Source organism: Epinephelus fuscoguttatus, linkage group LG3 (genome assembly GCF_011397635.1).
Source record: "Epinephelus fuscoguttatus linkage group LG3, E.fuscoguttatus.final_Chr_v1".
Classification (NCBI taxonomy): domain Eukaryota; kingdom Metazoa; phylum Chordata; class Actinopteri; order Perciformes; family Serranidae; genus Epinephelus; species Epinephelus fuscoguttatus.
In genome coordinates this window covers 14930831-14951220 of record NC_064754.1, presented here as the reverse complement: position 1 = coordinate 14951220, position 20390 = coordinate 14930831, and the positions used below count along the sequence as shown (strand labels likewise).

General features: G+C 39.7%; 1 protein-coding gene across 2 annotated transcripts in view; it reads right to left on the bottom strand.

Annotated features, from left to right (window-relative positions):
• Positions 1-1055: 1055 nt before the first annotated feature.
• kcnq5b (potassium voltage-gated channel, KQT-like subfamily, member 5b) overlaps positions 1056-20390 on the bottom strand; it is a 168348-nt gene continuing 149013 nt past the window's right edge. For both annotated transcript variants that reach the window (XM_049571783.1, XM_049571784.1), the window contains exons 10-14: positions 15982-16205; positions 13326-13434; positions 12327-12458; positions 9717-9843; positions 1056-5444 (exon numbers count right to left, since the gene is read on the bottom strand). In XM_049571783.1, the coding sequence (XP_049427740.1) occupies positions 4179-5444; positions 9717-9843; positions 12327-12458; positions 13326-13434; positions 15982-16205 (1858 nt within the window). In that variant the 3' untranslated portion in view covers positions 1056-4178. The remainder of the gene's footprint in view (positions 5445-9716; positions 9844-12326; positions 12459-13325; positions 13435-15981; positions 16206-20390) is intronic.

The following is a 20390-nucleotide window of genomic DNA, read 5'->3' as shown; positions in this document are numbered from 1 at the left end:
CAACAAACACACTCGGGTGCGCCAAAACAACTGTATCAAGACCTACTTGAAGAGGTGGTCTCGGTCCAGTTACAGATTAACTCTTGTGCAGTACGTGTTCTGACCTTGATCTGAACCAACGGCAGTCACATGACACACTGTTTGGGTTAAACATGAGCATGTTACAGTCCTGGAGGATTATTAATGTGCACCTCCTCCTGTACTGCCTTAATATGCACATTCAGCACATCCAATGCATCAAAACATTGTTTTCTAGTTGGAGCCTCGCCTCGTTTTCAAACTGAATGGTATGGTTCTGAAATCAACCCGTGTAGTGGTCCCTCCATTGTGACATTAGGAAGTGTCGCACATGTAGTCTTCTTTAATGTTTTGTTTACTTCCTGGATTTTCCCCGCATGGAAATTCTGACCAATCAAGAGCAGCTTTCTCGTGCTGGCATTTTATCTGGTCCGCTTCTAAATGCTGCCGTGAGAACACAAACCGACTCTAGGCAATTATGCTTTGTAACAAAATCAGTCCCTGATTTGGACCAAAGCGAGACAACTCTAGGTCTGAAACCTCCCTAAATCCAGAGGGCGAGAGAATCAGTGTAACCATAGAAAACCAATAAAACTGAACTTAATGGCGAGCGGTGTCTCCTCTCCTTCTGTCTATCACACACCTACTGCACAGAAGAGACCCTGCACTGAGGGCGGAACAGCTGTGGACTGTGCTTACTCTGAACAGCGCGCATTGGACTAAATTACAACATCTTTTTTTTTTTTTTTTTTTTTTCACGGATAGTCTGAACAACTCACATTGTTGCTAGTTGCTTTTAAGAAATAAAGTTGCTATGAGGGTCTGAAAAGTAGCTAAATCTAGTGAGAAAGTTGCCAAGTTGGCAACACTGCCTAAAACCAAAAAAGGAATAGTGCATGTGCATCCAAACCAACAAGGGCTGCTGTGTCAGTGCTGACATTTCGAGAAATGTTGCCGCCTTTGTGTAAAATGAACCACTGAAGAACCTCTGTCTTTTCAGAGAATGATGACGAGAAAACAAAATTCTAAGTCTTCATAGAATTTCCTTTATTGATGAATGAGAATAAAAGTTCACTTGCATTTTCATTACATTACAGGCTTCATAAATCTAACTGAGATTATTACTATGTGTAAATATGTGCACATAATTTAAATAAATTAAAAGACACGAGACAGAATGTTGACATGTCAAAGGCCCGTTTTATGCCCAGTAGCAAAATGATCTCTAAATTTAAAAAAAACAAACATAAAATGCCTCAAGTCAGAACATCTACAAGGAGAGAAAACGAGGAACCATTTCTGTTTGGAGGAACCTAATGCACTTTTCAGGAAATCGTAGATATGGAGATGAATATGTACCACAAAAGCAAGGCACCAATATACTGTATGTACTGACTTCATATCAGAGCTGAGGTCTTTTTTTTTTTTTTACTTCTGATGCAATCAGGCTGAACCATAAATAGTGATCTGTCTTAATGACATGGCATTCATTTTCAGTTATAGATAGGTTTGAATATGACAACCTCTTCATGCAAAATATATTTCAATATCTGAAAGAAAGTAAAATCCACCTCTGACCCCCAGCCTCCTTCACATATACTCTAGTCTTTGATAGGGTCTTCACTGAGGTACTGCTAGCTAAGGGTGATTAGTCACCACTGAGGCTTTGGATTCTTTATGGGTAGTATTTACCTGCAGCTTGCGGCGCTACTATTATTTTCCTACACCTTGAAGAGATCCGCGCAACCTTACCTGATGCACCTGATTCTGTACCATGCAACAGGAATACATTCTGCAGCGAGTTCACTTCAAGGAAGCAAAAATAATCCCATATGACACTGTATGAAAAAAAAGCAAACATTGACCCTGATTTAAATAAGAGATCTTCCTTGCGTGTAAAAACAGGGTGGCAAAAAGCCAAATGCAATACAAAGTTAGATGTCTGAACTTTTCTTTCAGTGTATCTGTTTCCGAACCAAAACAAAGTGCTTTGCTAAAACACACAAAACATCGAGCTGATTTTTAAACCAAGAAATGACATTCAAGATGTGTTTCAATCCATGGCTGTCATCAGCTGGGAAACCAACTGGCCGGTGTATAACTTATCTGAAAATAAAACTGCTCCTTGTTCTCGAAGAAACTCCACAGTATAATGAACATGAGTCACAGTTGGCTGTGTGCGTATACAGGTGTGTACATGTGATGCAAAGATGGTGCATGTCATATTACAGCTGACCATTGGCAGAAGTGACATCACTAAGCGTCCCAATACTTGGCAGTTACAGTAACACTGATATTTCTCTTTTTTGGCCCGGGCTTTCCAGGTTATGGTTAAGACTCCCAAAATAAGACACCAATTCAGTTTAGCTAAAAGAAAAAAAGAAAAATAAAGGGCCAGTCCTGCAGGTTTGCATGCTTCAGCCTATTCACCACAAATAACATGGACATCACATACTGTGTTTCAGAAATTTGGATGCATGTTGGCAGTCTGATGTAAATTAGTTAGCAGACTTTCCAAACTTGCTTATTCAAGTCATTTCTGTTACAGTGACATTATTGTTATGAGGTAATGCAACACAGACCTTTCAAAACTACCTGCACTTAAACTGCATAACCACACTAGGGCTGCACCCTGACAGACAAAGATTTGAACTGTCAGTCGTGCCACTGAGATCCTTCAAGTTGAGCAATCTTTTGTTTTTTGTTGTTGTTTTTGGGCAGTCAGCATGCAGCTACATCTGGGGACATTTTGGTCCCCAGATGTAGCTGCAGAGTGAGCGCTCCTTGCTTTCATGCTGCTCTCCAGGCACAGGCAGCTGCAGACCCAGACCCAGGGCCAGTCTGAATGACACGAAGGCAGCTGCCTGGAGAAAGAGAGGCTCTGAGATACATTATCTTCTGCCTTCTACTTAGAGATGGTGAATTTACAGCTCACAGCAACTTCATACAATACAGTCTCTGGCTTTTGTTTGATATCAAGTGTCAGCAAAAGATGTTGAATGTTACCGATGTGTCACTAGCACAGTTAGCACACATTAGCTTGGAGAACTAATTTGGCTTGTTTACTATATTACAATGAACGTGAACGCCACTGTCACCCTGAATATACTGCTGAAACCTTTTTAAACTCTCAAGCTCTGTATGGAATATAAGAAATGGATACCCAAATATTCGTATTGAAAAGCCAAACCTGATTCGACTGACATACTTCTGAGTCGGGTGCAGCCCTAAATCACACACTGATCATGTAACATTCACAAAAAAGACCTTATATCCCCCCTGTGATGGATTACAAACCTCAAGCATGTTTTAGGAGTCTGTTAATTGATTTACAGTACAGACATTATTGCAAACCAATGGATATCTGAAACTGTAGAAAGAATACATTTTAAAAAAAATAAATCGTGCTGTTATAGTCCTTGTGTGGGATTTTTGAGAAGATTGCAGGTAACCAAAGTCATTGGTTCAGGATAGTATTTGATATGATTTAAGGACTTAAATGTCAGGGGGTTGTCTGGTTTCCTAACATGAGCAATGCTATGGAAATAAAAAAAGAATTACTGACAGTTATCAAGAATGCAAAGTATGGCAATGGTGAGGTAACATTCACTTTAGTATGGAGGCCTGTCATATGACTGGAGAGACAAGAAATCGATCCCGTGTACGTGGGCACATGTAAGTGTTAAGTCCAATGTTTTTCTATTAAAAAAGATGGTGTGGAATTCTCAAGGCCATTCTCCCGAAGTGTTTGTTTTCCATTCCTGTCTACTGAAGTGTAAACTATCTTGCTAAACTCAGTACCTTTGACTGAAAACATGCAATGCTCATGCTCTGTCTCAAGGTCAAATATCAACCAACCGTCATTCAGGACTGAGTTAAGTTGGTTTTGTTTCATAGCAACGTCTCAGGTTTTTGGGTTCTGTCTTCATCTTTTAGCTCAGATTTGTTAATCACACAAAACTAGGAGTAACTCATGCAATGATATGCCCTATGTGATCAGCCTGTATGAAAATACTGTGATTCTTATCAAATGGATCAACATGAAAATAAACAAAAAAAGGACCCACTGTAATATTCCCGCCCTCCCACTCCCCTCCAAAAAGGATAAAAACCGTCTCTGTGAGGTGAGATTTGCGTGCCTTCTGAACATGTAGGCCAGTTTATTTTAGCCGCACGTGCGGCATGTTCAGCAATTCGGAGTTGCCAGCCGAAGGCGAGGATGTGTGACCACTAGCCAGGTTACGGTTAGAGCCTTGGGACCCTGCCCCTGCTCTGCTCCCTGTCCTCAGGAGCTCCGTGGAGTAGGTGTGGGCCTCAGCAGTCCCCAGTGACAGGAAGTCAAATCCCTGTGTCTCAATGTCCCTGTCACTGATAAAGAGGTCATCCTCACCCCATCCACCTCCCCCACTCCTGCCTATACCACCACCACCCCCTCCTCCCCCAGGGTCTTGGCTACAGTGGAAGCCAATGGGGGAGTCACTGCTTGTACTGGGGCTCGGAGATGAGAGGCTGTGGCTGTGGTGGGTGTCCTGGACAGTCCCTGGGGCTGCCTGCATCAGGTCCTGCACCGACATTGACTTGCCCAAGCCCCGGTCTGCCTGGCTGGGGCCAGAGCAGCAGCCCACAGCTGGTGGCACCAGAGGCTGCAGCTCCAGGCTCATATGTCTCCTCCAGGAGCTCTCCTCCTTAGTATTTAACCTGCCATTGCTGTTGGTGCCGCCCTGTAGCTTCTGTCCCAGGCTGCCCAGTCCCAACCCAAGGCTAAGGTCCTCCCCAACATTGTTGTCCTCCATCTGCATCCCTAGACCTCCACAGAAGTCCTCCATGTCCGTGGAAGTGGCTCGTAGCAAGCTGCCCTGGCCCCCACTCCGGCTGGGAGGGGGTGGTGGTGGAAGCCTTGCCAGAAGAGGAAACCCTCCATCTCCAACTCCGCCGCCGCCACCACTGCTGATACTATTGGGGGTGAGGATGGGTGGAGAACTCCCCACAGCCTCATCTGTGCCACTTTCAGGTGTGGTGGCCTGAGGCGGGGGATGATGATGGTGATGAGGATGGCGATGGTGGTGGTGGTGATGATGATGGTGATGAGGCAGCGGTGATGGGCTGAAAGAAGAGGATGTCAGGCCGGTTGAAGAGGAGGCATTGAGCTCGCTGGGCGGCGCCAGGATGAGATGGAGTCCACCCTGGGAGAGGTGGGAGTTGGTTGAGGAGCGTGTGATGCAGCTGCCAGGGGGAGGTGCCCCACTGCTGCTGACCTGGGTGGAGCACGACAGGTCCTTGCTGAAGACGGGGGAGTGGTAGTCAGAGGTTTGTTCCAACTCAAACAGGGGCAGAGAGGCGAGCGTGAGGGCTGAAGAGGAGCCTTTGCGCAAAACCTGACGATAGATGTCAAGCAGGGAGTCAAGCTTTGACTCAATCGACTGGACCTGTGAGAACAGAGGGGTGCAGGAATAAGAAATAAGATACAAGAAATAAAAATCATAATAAAGTATGTCATATAAAGTCACTGTATAGTATGCCAAAAAATGTCATAGTATAGCATGTCATAAAATGTCAAAAGTCAGAGTATAGTATGTCAAAAAGTCATAATATAGTATGTCAAAAAAGTCATAGTATATTATGTTATAAAATGCCACAAAAAGTCATTGTATAGTTTGTCAAAAAGTCATAGTATAGTATGTCATAAAATGTCAAAGAAGTCAGAGTATATTATGTCAAAAAATGTCAAAAAAGTCAGAGTGTATTATATAGTATAGTATGTCATAAAAAGTCATAGCATAGTATGTCAAAAAAATTCAAAGTCATAGTATGTGATAAAATGCCATAGAAATCATAGTATAGTGTGTCATAAAAAGTCATAGTATAGTATGTCATAAAGTGCTATAAAAGTTATCGTGAAAGTTCTCTCTGCTTCTCTTTGGCTTCTTCTCAATTAGATGACTATGGACATCACCTTTAATTAATGCAACCAGATTTTGGCCAGGGTCTTCCTTAACCAATCATATTGTTGCTGTCAAGTTTTAAAACTTTTCTCCTCTCTGCTGCTGTCAGTTGTTTGTCTAGAACGAACAGATGGGACCCTCCTCCACCTAGTTCACCTTCAGTCTCCAGCTCATCTGCTGCCCAGTCCTGCTCCTCATCCCATCATCCTTCAGCCATCCCTCTCCTCACCTCCACCACCAGTGTTTATGGGGATTATTCCTGAACTAAGCATGGCTTCTTTACACCCTAAATATTAAAAACTTTTCACCATCCATTGTATTGTACAGTTTGTATTAAATTATTCTTCAGTAAGTCTCTGCTCATTCTTTACGATATCATTTTTTTGGACATACTGTACCATGATATTTTATAGCATCTTTTGACATACTATACTGTGATTTTTTTAAAACATTTTTATGACATACTATACTATGACTTTTTGTAGCATTTTTGGACACAGTATAATCAGTCTTTTTTGACATACTATACTAAGACTTTTTTTTTTTACATACTATACTGTAATTTTTTTGACATACTAAACTGACTTTTTGTGACATACTATGACTTTTACTTTGACTTTATTGAAATACTACACTATGACTGTTAATGACATACTATACATTCATTTTTTTGACTACTATACTATGACTTTTTTCATGATTTTTGCAGACATACTATACTATGACTTTATGACATACCATACCATGACTTATTTGACATACTATACTATGAGGTTTTTTCATAATTTTTGATGACAAACTATACTATGACAATTTTTCGCAGTTTTTGATGACATGCTACACTATCACGTTTTTCATGATTTTTGAAAACATACTATGCTATGATGTTTTTTCATGATTTTTGACGACATACTATACTATGACTTTTTTCATGATTTTTGACGACATACTATACTATGACATCTTTTCGAAATTTTTTACAACATACTATACTATGATGCTTTTTCATGATTTTTGATGACATACTAGACTATAACGTTTTTTCATGATTTTTAACGACATGGTGTACTACTATGTTTTTTCATGATTTTTGATGACATACTATACTATGACTTTTTTTCATGATTTTTGATGACATATTATACTATGATGTTTTTTAATGATTTTTGACGACATACTATACTATGACTTTTTTCATGATTTTTGACGACATACTATACTATGACTTTTTTCATGATTTTTGATGACATACTATACTATGACTTTTTTTCATGATTTTTGACGACATACTATACTATGACTTTTTTTCATGATTTTTGACGACATACTATACTATGACTTTTTTCATGATTTTTGATGACATACTATACTATGACTTTTTTTCATGATTTTTGATGACATATTATACTATGATGTTTTTTAATGATTTTTGATGACATACTATACTATGACTTTTTTTCATGATTTTTGATGACATATTATACTATGATGTTTTTTAATGATTTTTGATGACATACTATACTATGACTTTTTTTCATGATTTTTGATGACATACTATACTATGACTTTTTTTCATGATTTTTGATGACATATACTATGATGTTTTTTAATGATTTTTGATGACATACTATACTATGACTTTTTTTCATGATTTTTGATGACATATTATACTATGATGTTTTTTAATGATTTTTGATGACATACTATACTATGACTTTTTTCATGATTTTTGACGACATACTATACTATGACATATTTTCGAAATTTTTTACGACATACTATACTATGACGCTTTTTCATGATTTTTGATGACATACTAGACTATAATGTTTTTTCATGACTTTTAACGACATGGTGTACTACTATGTTTTTTCATGATTTTTGACAACATACTATGCTATGACATTTTTTCATGGTTTTTGACAACATACTATACTAGGAAGTTTTTTCATGATTTTTGATGACATACTATACTATGACTTTTCTTCATGATTTTTGATGACATACTATACTATGACTTTTTTTTTTATGGTTTTTGATGACATACTATACTATGACGCTTTTTCATAATTTTTTACGACATACTATACTATGACCTTTTTTCATGATTTTTGATGACATATTATAGTATGACTTTTTTCATGATTTTTGATGACATACTATACTATGACCTTTTTTTTAATGGTTTTTGACGACATACTATACGATGACATTTTTTCATGATTTTTAACAACATTGTATACAATAACTTTTTTTATGATTTTTGATGACATACTACACTTTGACATTTTTTCATGGGTTTTGATGACATAGTATACTATGACGCTTTTTTATGATTTTTGATGACATACTATACTATGATGTTTTTTTCATGGTTTTTGATGACATACATTACTATGACGTTCTTTTCATGATTTTTGATGACATGCTATACTATGACGTTTTTTCATGGTTTTTGATGACATACTATACTCTGACGCTTTTTCATTTTTGATGACATACTATACTATGAGGATTTTTGATGACTTTTGTTGACATATTATACTATGACTTTTTTTCGTGATTCTTGACGAAATACTATAAAAATCACGAAAAATACGTCATAGCATAGTATGTCGTCAAAAATATCAAAAACAATCACAGCATAGTATGCTGCAAAAATATTAAAAAAAATTAATATGGTATGTTGTTAAAAATCATGAAAAAAGTCACAGTATAGTATGTCGTCAAAAATTATGAAAAAGCATCATAGTATGTCATCAAAAACCATAAAAAAAAGTCATAGTATAGTATGTCATCAAAAACCATAAAAAAAAGTCATAGTATAGTATGTCGTCAAAAACCATAAAAAAGTCATAGTATAGTATGTCATCAAAAATCATGAAGAAAAGTCATAGTATAGTATGTCATCAAAAATTATAAAAAAGCGTCATAGTATACTATGTCATCAGAAACCATGAAAAAAACGTCATAGTATGTCATTAAAAAAATTATAAAAAAGCGTCATAGTATACTATGTCATCAGAAACCATGAAAAAATGTCATAGTATAGCATGTTGTCAAAAATCATGAAAAAACGTCGTAGTATAGTATGTCGTCAGAAATTATGAAAAAATGTCATAGAATAGTATATCATCAAATATCATGAAAAAACATCATAGTATAGTATGTTGTCAAAAACCATGAAAAAACGTCATAGTATAGTATGTTGTCAAAAAATTGCGAAAAAAACATCATACTATAGTATGTCATCAAAAATCAAGAAAAATATGTGGTCACACATCACAAATAAAGGTCTTAGTTTAGTATATTGTCAAAATTCATGAAAAAACCTCATAGTATCATATGTCATCTTAAATTGTGAAAAAAATGCCATAGTTTAGTATTTCAAAAATCATGAATAAAAGTCATGATAATATGTCATCAAAAACCTGAAAATATTGTAGCATAGTATGTCGTCAAAAATCACCAAAAAATGAAAAACACATCATAGTATAGTATATTAAATGTTATAACAAGTCAGTATAGTGTGTCATAAAAAGTTGGGTCACAGAAGGTGTTATCTGTGTATCTGGAATGGGTGATTATGGCCCTGGTGTGTTTAGCTGTCCTCTTTGTCACTATAACGCCAATCAGTCACAGGCCAGTTCACTTCTATAAGAGGAATGGGTCTGTGCCATAAACAGATGAAATGAACACTGGTTGCCGGTTATTTAATACATGATTAGAAAACAAAACAAGACGCAGAACACAGACCTGCCGCTCCACCTTACAGACACGACCCAGCATGCTCATGTCCTCTAGCATATCTCCATCAGACAGCAGCTTCTCCCGAATCTTCTTATCCAGAGGGATCTGGCCTTTCCCAAGGATTTGGTCCACTCTGAAACACACACGTTCACACACACAGACACACAAAAACACAATAAGACATTAATGATAGACGGAGAAAAAAGTAATGAAGTAGAAATCCACGAGGCAGCCTGCAGAAAGAAAGGAAGGTTGGAACTGAAACAGAAAAAGAAATTACTGTAAGCACATTTTCTTTTCCAACAGATAAAGGGGCAACTGAGAGGTTAGACTTCCTCACTGGATGAGAAAACATTACCAAACTTGTGAGGATGGAATGTTATGAAATGTGTTTCTTGTGTATCAAACAGAGGTTTGCTTTATCTGATTCTGATTATCTGAATAAAATCAGCACCTATAGAAACACTATTCCTGCTCAATCCAGTGAGGTTTAGTACAATCAAAGTCCCCTTGTTAGTGAACAAGGTAGAGGGCTGGGATGAGCCAAGACAAAGTCAAGCAATTATAAAGCCACCACCATTTTGGAGAAATAAATGATAAAGCTTTGACAAGACCTTGAGTCAAACAGTGTTAATTGTCCAGTCAGCGTTTATACATTTGCAGGAGAAGAAGGCACAACCAGATGATGTGATTTAAGGGCTGCAGAGCATTTGTCATAAGGAAGGCAGGATTTACAGTCTCAGTATATGACCACGTCTGAGACATCACCATGACAACTACCAATGAAGACAATGAGGTGTTTATCAGTCCTGTCTGCAAAACTGATCAGTGCTCGCTGCAGAAGATACAGTATGAACTGCATGCAGCAGCTCCAGTTAACACTCAACAACAGCAGGGGTCAGTGTTACTGCAGCAATGCCAGGTGTGCATTGAGGAACTAGTTTGTGTGTATGTGTGTGTGTGTGTGTGTGTGTGTGTGTGTGTGTGTGTGTGAGTGTGTGTGCTACAGAAGATGTTTCTGTGTGACATGTGTTGGGTTGAAACGAGGATCCCAGAATTTCCCAGATTTCACCAGATAAAAAAGAAGTAAAAGCCACAACCAAACTCAATATCTTGCATTTTCATTGAGTTGTGTTAGTGAATTACTCTATATCCACGACAGAAGTCTGTGAGAAAAGAACAGTACATGTGTAAGGAACCAACACAGTCTCACAGAAATACGTGGAATGAACACGACTTCTTAAGAACGCGTTACCTGGTGATGCACACGAAATGTGTTTAAAATGAAAATAATGCCAATGCAAACTTTATTACGGACGGTCACAGTATTGTTGTGGCGTAGTCGCAGTTTGGTTTGGTCTAGGTTAATAAAGACACTTGGTTAGGTTTAGAGAACAACAAAGTACTTGGTTCGGAAAAGATCATGGTTTTGGTTGAAATAACTACATATGGGACCTTAGTTGTCAGGACAACGTCTAATGCTAACGTTTATTTGACATAGAATACTGACAACTGATGATATTAGTATTTTGTTCGTGTCTCTCCAAACGTCATATGCAATTGTCATCTTGACATAGAATACCGACATTTAGTCGTAGGTTATGGAGAACAAAACCCAACATCTGCAAAACGTCGTTAGACATTTAAAATATTGGTCACCCGATTTTCATTCCAAACAAAAATGCAACATCTGTTCAATATAAGAGTTTGTCTTACTAAAGTCATATGGTCTAGTGTCTAGTCTAGTGGTAGCTGAATCAAGTACTTTGCCTAATTATGCTAAGTAACTACGTCAAGTACTTTGCGTAGTTATGTAAAGCCCACAATTTTTGGTTTAAAATGGAAACGCAGTGGTCTACTGGTTGAAAGTCTGCCCTACTCAGAAGATACTCGCTCTTAATATTTGTGTGTCAACCACCAAAAAGGTCCTCACTGACTTTGCGCTGGCATTATTTTCGTATCGTCAATGCATAACTTTAACTCATTTTGTATCCAGCACCTTGACACAAGGAGTTTGTGTCCATTTCATGTATTTCTATCAGACTGGGCTGGAAGAAAGGTTTCATTTCACTTCCAGATCAATCAACTCAAAGAACAAACTTCAGCCTTCTTTAAATCCAGCTTTTTCACTGTCATATTTTTAAGGACAAACCATGTCCTGAGTTTAATGAATGAGAAGTGAACTGAACCCATTTGACATGTGAGGGATGGGGGGGCATTCTGACCCCTGGGTGGAGTTCTTTCTTCCCCGGCTGTAATAAACAGGCGAGGAGGGGGAGGAAAAGGACTTGGCTCGGCTGCTCAGGGTCTGTGGGCCGACTATCATATCCAGCCTGTGAGAGAGGCAAAGGGAACACAGACACGTAGAGGTACACGTGTGCATATATTAAAAATAACAAAATGCAGAAAACAAACAGATATTTGTGTACATAAACCCATGTATGTTTAAGGTATGAGTGCAGGACCCATACACACACATACACACACACACACACACACACCAAGATACAGATGTATCAGTGACTGTGTGGTCATACAGCTCTGGTTAGACAGCAGAGACTTGAGGATTCAAGTCTGTCGGGTGTTGTTGTCATGTGGAGTGTTCAATCTGTCTACCTGGTCTGCAGGCTCTTGATGCGGCACAGCATGTCCAAGTGACCGGCAGAGTACTGTTCAATCACATCCTTGACATCATAAGGACGCAGGGTCTCCTTAAACTTCTTCTTGGCTACATGGAACTTCATTATCCTGTGCAAACAGCAGAGGCACATCAGCCACAAGGGGGAGCTCTTACATAGTCTGAAGCTGGAATAGTTCACTGTAGCTAATGAAAACATCAAACCCTACCTTTATTTTTCTTGTTTTTAAAGTGTTTCTTCACACCAATGCAAACAGTCAGAACACCTGAACAACCACCTCATTGAATGTCTGAAAACATCCAGTGAGGTTGTGGCTGCTTACTTTAGCTGTGTGCATGTAAAACTATCACTCTAAAAAAGCAGTTCTCTGAATTTATGCACCTGTGGAGCCTCAAGGCAAAGTTCAAGAGAGTTCAAGTGAATGTTTTTTTGGGGGAAGGGATCAGCAATAAAAAAAAAGAGCCAATCTTGAAGATTAAGTATTTGGGATTAATTAAGAAACAGTACAAGCTGTAAACAGTTTAGGTATTATCTTTTAACAGTTTGAAAACTCAGTAAATGTGCTTCATCAGGACTGTGACGGTGTAGTTGGACTCAAAGATCAAACAGCCCACCAGTCATCAGACATTTTGCTCTATGTTTTGGCCTCTTGTCTGCAGCCAAAGGTGCAGATTTTTTTAATACTCCAGTTACTTAATATCTGTGTGGACATGTAAAACGGAGTGTTTGGAAAACTATGACGTCATCTCCTAAATTCAGATCAAAGCCAGTACAATGTCTCGTAACAGCTGACGTTAAAAATTAACAAATCTTCTATTCTATCTTCCGGTCGCTTTAATCCCCTGAGCACGGTCAATCGAGATTGCTGCCAGAAGGCTGTGGGTTGCTATCAGCGTTTGTTTGCATGTGACTTTTGTGGTAGAAAAATACAGTATTAGTTGGACTGAAGGAGAAAGCCTAATTTCCTTTGACTCACCTGACAGCTCTAATGACAGACTTGACCGAGGGCAGCAAGTCCTCCACTGAGATGTCACAGTGACAGCCTTTCTCATCGAAGCCATCCTCCGCCGCCATGTTGGAGTCTGCTGCTCAGGAGAGAGAACACAGACAAGGAGGAGCATTTAGATTTTGTTGAGGTCAGGCAGAAAGGTTGCTCTTACAGACTAAAGAAGAAAGAAGAAACCACGTTTTGAGATATTTGTAAAGAACAGGCCTTAAGTGTGCCTGCAGATATATTGTTAACAATGCAACTTTGTGACAATGCAGCTCTGTTTATGGGTCTGATGAGTTACGAAACTCTGAAGAGGTAAGCAGAGCGTTACAATACAAGAGCTGAAGAGAGACCGTAGAGTTGAGCTATTTAATTGGTTCACACAAAAGCCTCAGATAAGCACTGTTGAATAGGTCACAGCATGTAGGATCTGCATGGGCTGAAGTGTTTATATGTGTGACAATGATTCAAAGGCACAAAGGCACTGATTATTAAGATAGTTAGTGGCCTGGATAGTGTGTCACCTGATGAAAACGTAAGGCAGTGCTGATTAGTGATTTGCTCCAATAAACAAAACAGATTAGTTTCCATTACAGTCGGGGCAGGTGGTATAATTTTGGCAAAATTGGGCAAAAATCCAGTGATAAACTTTGAGCATATTGTAATCCATGGGGACTGAAAGAAAACTAGACTTTTGCACCTCTTGGCTCTGTTGTCGGTCAAAAAATCTAGTCTATGACTGAAGACTTTGGCCAATCACAAGTCATTTCAGAGAGAGGGTGTTCCTATGGGCTGTGCTACAAATGCAGATTCACGGTCACATCCTTTCAGCAAAAGTCTGATTCAACGGCAGAGAATCCTGTAGAGAAAGTTGCCAGTATTGGCAACAACTGCCTACACTGCAAAGCAACCCAAAATAGGAAGACATACTTTGAGAAAGTGAATCTAAAAGAGAGTCTGACAATAAGCAAAGTAAAGCATGTGTCAATATCGGCAAAGGTCTGGACCTACCAGCCCCAACTAGCAGCAGTATCAGCAAACTTTCTGTTGCTGCTGTGACACTGCTTAGATCCAGCGCTGCTGCTGACCACCAGCCCACTGTGACACCCAGTGCTAGGGGGTTTGTGCTGGCCAAATTCAAGCCACTACAGTTGCCAACCAAAGCGGCGTCCCGATAGTGTGTGCTCTCTTCCCTGAGACACAGTTCACAGTGGTGGAAAGCAAGCTTGAGGGACCGCAGAGTGGCTAGCTGGCTAATTCTTGTCTCATTTTTGGTCTGATAAATAGAGAGAGAAAATGGGGAAAGGAGGGGCTGAGTGAATGCACTGCTGGCAGCTCCACAATGAAATAAAGATAAATAAAAAATGTATGAGAAGTACTGGGTCACTGTATGAAACATCTGCATATATCTGTGGTCGTCTGATGGGAGGGGCTCAGGACAAAGAGGGGAGAGCTGCAGGAGGAGGCTGCATTTTCAAACTCTGCCTTTTTTTTGGCCTTTTACAGATCTCTTTCTAAACCAGCTCTAAAATAACTTCTGATTACACTTCAAATAAAGTTATAATGAAAGGGAAATGTTTCCCTTCTTCTAACATCTCAGTTAGCCAACATGTCAGTGACAGTGAATGATCAGACGGAGAGTGGCTAACCAGCCAACCAGTTTGGTTTTGGCTAGCTTGGTTATTGATTTCTCTTCACATGCAGGCCTCAGCCAGCTGGCTGGCTCTGACACCCCATGAGGCTGCTGGAGCTCAACACTCCCTCCGTCCATCAATCCATCAGTCCACCCACCACAAACACCAACTGGCCGTTACCCAGGAGGGCTTGCCAGGCCGGCACTGCTAGGCCAAAGGAAGGAAGTGCAAACAACCATTAGCAATCCTCCACTCAGCTGCCTGAATTAGTGGGCAAAACCAGCTCTGGCGGGTTGAATGGTCGGTCAGTACACCTCAGTGTCTCGACCAGGGATTCAGTCAGTTCATGCTTTGACTTAAAGGAGTAGTTCAACATTTTTTATTTGCTTTCTTGCTGTGAGTTCCAGGAACACAGGGAAACAGCAAGCTTGGTTCTGTCCAAAGGTAAAAAATAACACCTCTGTAGCCTACTGTTTCATTGCCTGGCAACCTCAAGCTGACAAGAAGTTCCCCTGCCTGCTCAAGAAATAGTCCAGCACATATCCAACCATACAACTACAACTTGAAGTTTTTGTTTGGACTGAAAACAAGACTTAAGGGGTTAAATGGAGGTACTGATAGGTGAATTTTTTAACCTTTAGTCAGAGGCTAGCTGGTCCGCCTGCTCCCAGTCTATATGCTAAAACAAAACTAACCATGTCTTGGTTGTAGTTTCATATCGAGCATGGTGTTGATCTTCTCATCTAACTACAGACAAGAAAGTGTACATGCATATTTTTTTCAAAATTTGTATATTTTCTTTAAGACAGTTTTAGCATGCTGCTTCAAAAAGCTTTTTTTCTTCAAGTTCACTGGCAGGACTGTGCTCAGCACCATGTATGGAGACAATGACAACAAATTCTACCTTGAATTTGTACCAATCTAAAAACCAACCGACTACTGCTAATGAATGAAAAGCTATGTGGAACAATTGTCTGGAAGTGGAATGATTGGACAGAGTCACTCACCATCAGTGGTGGAGCGCGACTGGCTCTTAAGGCGGAGTGAGGGTCTGAAGCGTGTGCGGTCGTTGAAGCTCCAGCTCTTCTGCACCTTAGCAGGGCTGGTGCCCTCTGTCCCAGCATCAGCCACCGGAGAGCGCCGGTCGTTCACTGAAGACGTCTGCCTGTTCTTGATGCTCTGACCTCGGGGGCTCGCCATCCTCACCCGCTCCTTGAAGCTCAGCTTCTGACTGTAGAGTGAAAGGGGGATGAACAGTGGCAGGCACAGAGGGGAGTTGGAGTGTGGAGAGGAATATGAAGGGAATGATGTTGTGAGGAGGTGGAATGACAGATGAAGATATGTTAATGGTGTAAGTTTTAGGGCAACAACATTAATTACCCAAGACTTTTGGCAAAATGCTTTTCCTTTACATGATCATGTCATATGTCATCATTCAGTCATCATTCTTTATCTGCTAATATGAGGGTGAAGGGCTGCAGGACATGATGGAGAAAGACTAGCATGCATCGCAGCATTGCAGCAGGTGCTTGACACAAAATGCAAGATCAGGTTAGGTGATGCTTTAACTGTGTGGTGTTGTTTGTGCCTTGATGTGTCCCTTACAGTAGCTACAGTATGTTATTCTATGTGACCAATTAATTAGCATGTTGCTATTAAATTGTTAAATACTTTAATTTGTGATTATTGTATGATATGTTTCGCACCTTACCGTACAACTAATCACCATTTAAAAGGTCCAGTGTGCAGGATAAATTGGCAGAAATGGATTATAATATTTCTAACTATGTTTTCATTCGTGTATAACTGGAAGTTAGGCACTTGGCTGCCCTACTTGCTCTATGGGGCCCATGATGCATAAGGTCTGGGTAACTTTATGCTATGGAAATCAAGCTGTTTTTGGCTGCATATGCTGCCTTTAGCCCTGTATCCAGTTCCCACTATCCTCAAGATAGAGTCATTCCCCTTTTTGTTTAATCTTTGCGTCAGCCACTGTAGTTCTCCTATACGCTTGGCACAAGGGAGAAGTTCCAGTCGGATGCAATCTGCATCCTCACCACTAGATGTCCCTACATCCTACACACTAGACCTTTAAATCTTAATGAGTCATTGCACATATGTTCCATGTAACGTGTCATGAAAGAGTGAGAACATGGGGAAAAAATAAATGAAAATGACTTGTGGGAAGTGAAGGAAGAGGAAAATGAGTGTAGAGAAAGTAAATGAGTGGCTGACTCTGTGTTTGTGCAGCTATATATAATGACTGCATGCAAAGGCAGCGCACAAGCATCAGGCATGGCTCATTTAAAAGGGGTGCTGTATATTGGGTTGTACATGAGACGTTTACATCAAAGGATAAGGCTTGTATCTATATTTTTCCTGTTCTCACCAAATTGAATAACAAGACCAAAACCAACAATGTGTTGTTTTCAATCTGACTTTCAGCCCTGTCTGCGGAACATGCTCACTGGTTCCCTCTGAAAATGTAAATCTTTAAAAATATATGTTTACGTTTTTTTAAGAAGGGCTCGGCCATTTCCTGAAACACCTGGGCACTGTAGGATTTATCAAATGAGTCTCAAACAGGAGTAAATGGTGCTTTTGTCGGGGACTACTTTCAGCTACGGATTAATACACATTTGGTGCTCTAGTGAGGACATACATCAGCAGGACGATGTATGTGGAACTGACTCAAAATAAATCACAGTGTGTGTTCATGGTAAAGAAGGAACATGTCACCCACTGACACAGTGTGGCTCATTAACGTGTTTTTAACAGAATTTGCACAATGAAGCTCAATGGCACAGAAGAATAAAATATTTAAGGCTTTGGCTTTATTGCAATACTAATTAGGACTAATCTAATGCTGGTTTTGGTCTTCTCAATGTATTTGTTGTCAAGAAAAAATATAGAATATCACCAGACTTATCTTGTGATTGTGGATATAAAGGCACATGATGTGTTTGAATGACTGCAACCATAGAGTTTAGAGTCTGTATCTGAAATACGGGGATTACAGTGTAACACGCAGTTGTGATGTTAACACCAGGAGCTGTGTGAAGGAAAAAATGATGGTGGTCTATGATGTCAAATAATTTGGATCCCTCTACAGTCAGAAAACGGCTTAGAAATGTTCATTATTTCACAGGATCTGCTGGTAAGAGTGAAACCTGGTACAAATATTCTGTGAGCAAATGTAGTTAAAACCAAAATCACAACAGGCAGAAGTAGCGCATTGCTCAGGCAAAGACCAAACAAAGGCAGATAGTGTATTATACTATAAAGGCGACTGATGTCTCCCTGCAACATTTGAGTACTCTGGCCTCTCCGAGGCCGCACAGCCTCCTACAGTTACCCATGCACCAAGAATTAGTCAGCATTCCCAAATAAAAAATGTCACGTAACAGGGGAGCAGAAACGCTGAGTACCTATGTTTCCGAGTGGTACGCCTCCTCAGTAGCTTCTGTTTATTACTATGAATTTTACTAAGAAATCAAAGGGAGATAGACATACGGTGATGTGTTACATGATGCAGAAACGGAGGAGAGAAAATATTTACCTCTGAGTGTTTTGTGAGGTGAAACATAGCGCTTCTTATTCCTTACTCCTCGCCCTTTTTACTTTGCCCCTTTACACTTTTTACTCCTTATTTCTTGTTTGGCTTTGCATTAGGTCAACCTGAATCACACACTCAATTTAAGTGACATGTAAATGCAATGATCCTTTGCAAGACTGTATGCAGGAAGGCTGCGAAGTACAAAGTAATACAGCAGAGTTTCTGTTGCCGCTTCAATTTGACGACCACTGACATTTGGAAGCAGCAGAACGGAGGCAATTGAGCTTAGTAGAGGAAAATGAACATCTACAGCACCATTTGAAAAAGGCTGCAATTTGGTGACTCACGCACTTCATGTCGATATCCCCCATTTAACTATGCGAATTCAGCTGGGCCATGGCAACAAGTGCCTGAGTCACCACTGCCAGGCCAATAACCTTTAGACACACTTGTGGGTTCACCGCGGGTACTAAGATGCAGCACTTTTGCTTTGCTTTTTCATTATATTCTTTGTTTTACTGCTGCGTTTTATCACTGCGCTTCTGTGATATATTTCTTTGAAGATTAATAAATACATCTACCTAATAAATAAAGTGAGGTAGCGTCAGCTGGACTGTACCATGTGGCTTTTATTGTCCTCTCTAGCTCTGCCGTGGAGATGTAAATAGAGTCGGGAGTTAGGGAAGACGTGCTTAGGATTGCGTGGGATGAATTCTGCTCTTGCCTGTGTGCAGACAAGGCTGAATCTCTAAAATTTCAGTCTCCTTAACACATTTTTTTATTGACTTTTCACATTCTTTGGCATTTCCTGCAATGTGGTATACTTCATATATGACATGAGGCTCTCTGGAAAAAAGTACGGCAGCCTTCAGATTGCTGCGGTGGTTTACAGTTTACTCAGTGTTTCATAACTGCAAACACAACATATTACATCACACAGCCCTCACTGCCCTGCACACAGTCCTTCCCTTGTGATTTTAGAAACACATCAGCTAAAAGACTACCATCAGGGTATCATTAGAAAATTTGGCAATATGAGGAGAGACTAAACATACTTTCTAATCAGAGTATAATAGACACCTGAGGCCAGAGGATGGTTAAAAAATACAAAAGAAAATACATATGAGTACGTGTGTGACTGCTTATATTTGCGAGCCTCAGCAAGTGCATGTATGTGTGTGTTTTTGAGAGGAGAACAAGTGATATAAAAGAAAGATAGATGGTAGCACCAAATGGAGAGATAAAACAATGAGTCATACAGAGTGCCAGTGTAAAAGTCTATGCTTCATCACACATTGCTGTTCACACCTCCTAACATTGACCTCCATACAGGGCTGGATATCATTAATCGCATTTGGATTTTTCTGAATAAATTGGCATGTAAGTGGTGATATGATAGCAAGAGTATGTTTTTGATACCTTGCTACTATACTATAAAGCTGCACTATTCAGTGTATTTATATTATGAATTAAAAAAATGATAATGTGGTTGTAATGTGAACAATGTGGAGTGTTTTAGCGTCTTTTAGCTCATTGTTTTGGTTTTACAGATGCAACTTTACTCTTTCCGTAAACTCTCACTGCACTCAACCTCAAAACTGTGAAAAAGCTGTTAAACCCACAGTGTGCGCTACCTGCCTAGCATCAGCAGACAAAATAAGCGACTAGCTAAAGACTAAAAATCAGCTAATAAGGTAACAAGAAATTCAGCGAAATCAACGCTAATGTTGCTCCAATTCTGCTGGGTGTGTAAATGAGCAACTGTTTGCTTACATGTTTGCCCAGACTTTATAAGGTGATAATATGTCAGTGTGGTGATTACAGCTTGTTGTATTGCCTCTTAAGCCACGTTTCCACCTA